Source organism: Solanum stenotomum, chromosome 7 (genome assembly GCF_019186545.1).
Source record: "Solanum stenotomum isolate F172 chromosome 7, ASM1918654v1, whole genome shotgun sequence".
NCBI classification, from domain to species: Eukaryota; Viridiplantae; Streptophyta; class Magnoliopsida; order Solanales; family Solanaceae; genus Solanum; species Solanum stenotomum.
The window spans coordinates 57,960,701-57,967,302 of NC_064288.1; the positions used below are offsets into that span (position 1 = coordinate 57,960,701).

At 28.0% G+C, this 6,602-nt stretch overlaps 1 protein-coding gene across 1 annotated transcript; it reads right to left on the bottom strand.

The window, feature by feature from the left end:
• Positions 1–5,323: 5,323 nt before the first annotated feature.
• LOC125871570 (uncharacterized protein At4g14450, chloroplastic-like) lies at positions 5,324–5,911 on the bottom strand. Its single transcript, XM_049552196.1, has one exon. It carries the CDS (start codon positions 5,850–5,852, stop codon positions 5,505–5,507), a length of 348 nt encoding a protein of 115 aa, XP_049408153.1. The 5' UTR covers positions 5,853–5,911; the 3' UTR covers positions 5,324–5,504.
• Between the last annotated feature and the right edge of the window lie 691 nt (positions 5,912–6,602).

The window sequence follows — 6,602 nt, forward strand, 5'->3', positions numbered from 1 at the left end:
ATTAATAATTTTTCTGATTATTTATATATAATTAACTTTGCTATTTATTGCGTAGTTATATCCATATAACATTAAAAATAAATAAACAGTAGCTATTTATTTTAAATGTATATTAATGTTTGCCATATTTTATAGTTTTTCCAAAAAAGAAACAACATAGACAGATATTTTAAATCCCTGCCTAGAAGTTTTTATCTTTTTTGTTTTTTTAGTAATTTAAAATTTCTACTCACAATTAAGTTAGAGGTGGAGGATGGGTACAACAAACCCCTTTTATTACTATAGTATGAGTGACTATATAGGATGTTTTTGTGTCAATGTTTATAATTTGATCCCATTTAAGTTAAGTTCAACAAAAATATATTTTCTCCGCTTCAGTGTCTTACTTTCCTTTATAGTATGTTGGAAAAAGATTCTCTCTACTTTCTTAATCTTAACTTTCCACTTGACAAGTTTAAAACCACAAGATTAAATGTATATTTGTATCATTTTGTTATATTGTACATATGTTCAATTTAATCCATCTTTATACCATTTCATACATGTCTGAAGTTTCACAGAGTCCTCAATTTATGTGGTATTTATTCATTCTTACTTCTTTTTATGTCAATTTTGATGATTAGAGATCGCTCTCTTCAATTAATTTTGAGATGGAATGGGAGAAAAGAGGTCTTGCTTCATATTCGTTAATTCATTTTTATTTATTAAACTTCAGACAAATAAAATAGCTATAAAAGCTATGCTTATCAATTAAAGTAGGTGATTTTAGATTAGCTTCTGGAATTCTGAATTGTTTTACTCTATTTCAAATAATTTCTCACCACCACAACTTAACATTAAGGAAACCATACATATATATATTGATGTGTAGTAATTTAAAATGCCAAATTTACCCCATACTTAGTTATCATCAAAGAACAATGAGGTACGACGACAAACAATAACCTAATTATACCAAATTATAATTAACAAAAAACTTATGTAATTGATAAGGAAGCTGACAATTAATGTCAACATGTTTGACACTTTAAAACCTAATTTTCTTTGTTTAAGTTGACGTTCTTTTGTTAGTTCAACAGATTGGATTGCCAAATTAATTAATTTTCCCAAGAATTACAAGACAGACGACATGTTAGACTACTCTTTTGGATTCATATGAACTCGATACTACGACATGTTAATGTGTTATATTCATCCCTAATTATATGTGTCGCAGAGAAACATGTTCTTATAATATTTATTATTATATATATCTAATACTGATCTGAGAATCATAATTAGTTTGAATTTGCTTCGTCTAAGACCTACTAAAAGGAGTACTTCCTATCAAAAAAAATTTCATTCTCATACCTTAAACCCGAGGCCTCTAACTAGACTCTAGTTAAAAATGAAGGAATTTAATCCATTTCACTATAACTTGTTATGGAATTACTATTTCTTATTAACTACCCATTAATTTCACCTATATGTCATGAGTAATAACAAAATTATAAATGAAAATTGAATCCTTCACAATCTTACCGATAAGGTAGCAGTAAAATTGTCGTTTTATTTGTAGATCTTGAATAATTTTAACGTATGTTAATAATATTTTCTTCGTCCCTTTTTATATGTCATCTCTTTCTATAAATAGTTGGACCACAATACTTGTCATTTTATAAAATTTATGCATAAATTACCATATTTTGCCTATTATACCCTTGATAGAGTAGTTAATTAATCTTGAAAATGTATTCAATATCTTTTATTATAAAGTTGACTTAAGAAAACATTAAATAAGGATAAAGTTACATCATTTCTTAATGCAAATGCAAAGTAAAAATATGACATATAAAAAGGGACGGAGGAAGCAATTATTAATTCAATTACTGACTTATTTTTCGTGGGTAAAATTACTCAATATCTACAATGGGTTTACAATGTCTATTTTAAATGAAAAAAATTCCCTAAAATACATAACTTATTTTATCATATTCTCTAAAATTTCTTACCATTTAAAAAATTTACAAAACTCGGATAGATACATCACTATACGTGATGCATCGGTCGGATACATCACTTTATGCGATGTATCGATTGGATAATCACTTTATGCGATGGATCGGTCAGATAGATCACTTTATGCGGTGTATCAGTCTGATACACATCACTTTACGCGATGTATCGATTGGATACATAACTTTACGTGATGTATTGGGACGTTGAATGATGTATCCCAAACCAAGATGCAAAGTATCAAGACGTTGATGGATGGATATGAAATCAGAACACGATGTATTGGACTGTTTTGGCATGTATCTGAATTTCATCAAATATAAGCTCTTAACACTATAAGATTATTAATAATTAAAATTTATATTATTTTAAAAAATGCATATCGTGGGCCAGCGAAGAGATAGACCTAAAACCTTTCCCAAAAGATATATAAGTCAAAACCACACAATTATACTACCAAAATGTTATCAACTGTATTCTAAAACAAGTTAGTACTTCTATAATAATACTCTAGTAGTAATATTTTACCGGTCAAGTTAATTGAACAAGTGATTTTTCAAATAAAAAGATTTAAGTTCAAAATTTTGTGCATGCATTCTCGGCCAAACTCATCACATGAGACTTAAGTCTTACACTAAGCGAGATTAACCTTATGTGAACACACATAAAAATATATATAAATTAGGAATTCATTTGTCAACCAAAACAATAAAAGTAATATTTCATGAAGTTGGCATCTAATACTTTTCTAGTGTATCGACGTTGAATGGATTATTATATATATAAATATGAATGAATAAATAAAAGAAAATCATGTTGTGCATGGATTGTGTTTCTTATTTATAGACCATTCAAATTCAAAATCAAACCAAACAACTCAAAGTATACCATATAATAAAATAATCAAATACAACTACTAATATAATAGGTTTGGCCGGTCTATGTATGCAACAGCCTACACTTAATTAGAATGTTTGGCTATTCAATTAGTGTATTACCTCATCATCCTTATTATATAAATTTTTTTTCAAATTCAATATTAAAACTTGAAAAAATTAGGTACTAGTTTATACCACCTTGTTAATTATATATGTTATAATAGGTTATTTTATATTGCATTCAAACTAGATGTAATATATATAGTATTATTATAATTTATATTACATCATCTAGTTTGAATGCAATATAAATAGTATGGTTATTATATTGCATTATCATTTATGTTTAACATATATTATTGGTTAATTCTGAATTAATATACATTAAAATTTTGAATCTGTCTGTATAAACAGGTAAAATAGAAGTAAATTTACTTTGTTTTATGCTTATCCCAACAAGAGGTTTAGGGAAACTCTTGCCCCTATTAAATTATTTGTATTATATAAATTATGATCTCGATTCATCAATTTATGAATCTCTCAATTTTAAAAATCATCAAAATAAGAGACAAAGACCATTTCTTTCTATCTCTTTATCAAATTCAATAAATATTGTATATTTCATTATAGTTATATGCTTCGGAATATTCCTTTTTATTTAACTTCTTTAAAATAAATTTCATATTAAAAATCCACAACTAGTTGTGATTTTCAATTCGAACTCTTGATATTATAAGGTTTGAAATTGTAGTGAACTATTGACACATAATTATTTGGCATGAATAAGGAGAAGTAGTGGACTTAGTTGTCGATGATCTAGGCTTATTTTGTTTGATTGAAGAGACCAATAATAAAAAGATACGTATCTAAGCAACAAAAAATAGACAAAAACAATAAGACGTGAGGTGTTTGTATAAAAACTATTTATGTGCAAGGAAAAAAGCAAAAAAGTTAGCAAATATGTGATCATTATTTACAATCATCCAAAGTGGACACCCTTTTAGTTTTTGTTTTCTAGGTATTATTACTACTACTACTTTTTCTATCCTTTTCATCACAAAAAAAAGGAAAAAAAAATAAAGTAATCACGAGTCAAAAAACACATTTTCTTGAGTTTCAGACTAAACTATATAGAGCTCAACATATTTGGAATATCTATTTTTTTGAGTTTTAGACTTAACTATATAGAGTTAAATACATCTGGAATCTCATTTTTTTGAGTTTCATACTTGATTATCAGGTGTTGTTATATACATGAACTATTAGATATATGCATTTTATACTTGCCTATTAAGTGTTGTTGGTAAATACATAAGCTATTAGATGTGTGAGCTTTCTACCTGGACTAACGTCAACTTTTTTATCGAAACACACTTAAAATGTATACCAAACCGATAGTTCAGATATAAAATTTCTAAAAATTAAAATACTGTAAGTGTATATTTGTCCCTTCCGAAAAATAAAAAAAATCAAGTAAAAATTAGGCAAATGACATAGTATAAGAAAGAAATTACTTCTTTTCCCTACTCTTTCATTAATTACCAAAAATCCTTTTTTTTAGTGTTTTTCGAATACATAATATAGCAGCGCGGATACTTTAATTAATAACGGGCGGATACTTAAATTATTAAGTTGTTGTTATCAATTATTAAATTAATATCAGTGTGGATACTTAATACTTAAATTATTAAATTAATAGTAGCGCGAATACTTTAATTAATAACTGGCGGATACATAATATAGCAGCACGGATACTTTAATTAATAACGGGCGGATACTTAAATTAACGGGCGAATGCATAATATNTATACTTGCCTATTAAGTGTTATTAAATACATGATCTATTAGATGTGTAAACGTCAATTTTTTTTATTGAAACACACTAAAAATGTATACCAAACCAATAGTCAGATATAAAATTTCTAAAAATTAAAATACTGTAAGTGTATATTTGACCCTTTCAAAAAATAAAAAAAATCAAAGGGGACCCCCTATTCATGTATATATTCAATTCAAAAAGAAGAAAAAAAATAAAAAAAATGAGAATATATATAAATTCCAAAAAGAAATAATTTTCAAATTTGATCATTTCTTAAATTATATTGAATTGTATCGAATTTATTTTCTACATTCAAGCGTTATGGAAAAAGAAATTACTCCTAACTATTGAATCTAAAATCCCATTAAAATTCAATTAAATTTAAATTCATATTAAATATTTTTATTTTCTAACAAAAACAACTCCCAAGAGGAGACTGAACCAACTAATTCGTAACAAAGACAACTCCATATCGAGTAAGCTCAAACCAACAAATGTGCAATTTCTCGAGATCCGATTGGTCAAACAAACATTGTCATTTAATTTATTATAAAGCAAAAAAAAAAGTGCCAGCTGTATTTCACACTGTCACATTATCATCTCATCAAAGTAATTAATGGAAACAAAGAAATAAAGAGAGATATTTTTTCCTTAATCAGTTTTCATAACTTTGTTAATAATCTAATTATACAAATTCTGCATCCTAATAGAAAAACCTATCAACAATTTGTTAATAAAAAGCTTCAATCAGAGATCTAATCTATACTTTTAAAATTAAAATCTAACATTATTTTTTAGATCTATGATAAATTTCACCGTCTATCAACGGCGGTTCCTGTACACAAAAACTGAATCAACGGCGCCGGTTCATGACAAAACGGCGCCGCTGGATGTTGCCATTTCTTAAACACCGGTAACTCTTTCTTCACCTCCTCTTTCTTACTATTACTCGAATTAGAGTTAGAATTAGAGAGACGATTAATCACCGATTTCAGATTTCCGGCATCAGGAGAAGCCGGAGAAGTAATCAACGGCGATAAAAGCGGTATAGCGACATTCCAATCGGTCGGTCGGTTGATTTGAATCGATGCCGGTGCTCGACGCTGTAACCGGCTAGGATTCCGGCGATCTCCGGTGGAAGTCCGGTGGTTGATTGACATAATTGGATCGGAGATTTGTATTTGTGGAGAGAGAAATTAGGGCTCGAAAGAGGGGAAATGTGAATGCGGTGAAGAAGAGATTTGGGGGTTTATATAGGGGCATGTGGAGGACACGTGTCAGATTTTCAGTCAAAGGTCAAAGAAAGAGCCAGAATATTTATGTTGCACAGCTCGGCTTAGAGCTGGATAACTGTGAGTATTTACTCTCACGAGTCTTGTCCATGTGAAAATATTTGACTGAATTTCATTTTAAGATTGTGATTATGAATCATGTTAACTCGAAATTTAAGTTTTATTAAATATGGAATTTAAATTTGAAAGAAGTATTGAAAATACCCCTAAATTCAGTGTAAATATAATTTCATTTTCAAATTATTGATAGCCTTAAAAACACCTCTTAATTTGACTGATTGAACTTAATTGTACATTTGATCTTGCAACATGAGGGAAATACACCCCTAAATTCTTGTCACGTTTAGTTTTTTTTTATCACTTCTCACGACTTCAGTTAAGAATCTTATGCTCCTACAAGAGTTTGAGACTACTTATTATGTCATGTTGCAGATCGGGCGTGTATATCTAAATTTAGTTAGTCAAGTATATGAGTGTTTTTAAGGCTGTCAACAATTTAGGGACAAAACTAATATTTTTTTTATTAAATTTAGGAGTGTTTTCAATACTTCTCTCATTAAATTAAATAAATAATCATTTAAACATTAAAATTCCATATTTTATAAAACTAAGTTTAAT

Coding starts and splice junctions, on each gene's coding strand:
- LOC125871570 (XM_049552196.1), bottom strand. CDS start 5,852: ATGTCAATCAACCACCGGACTTCCACCGGAGATCGCCGGAATCCTAGC.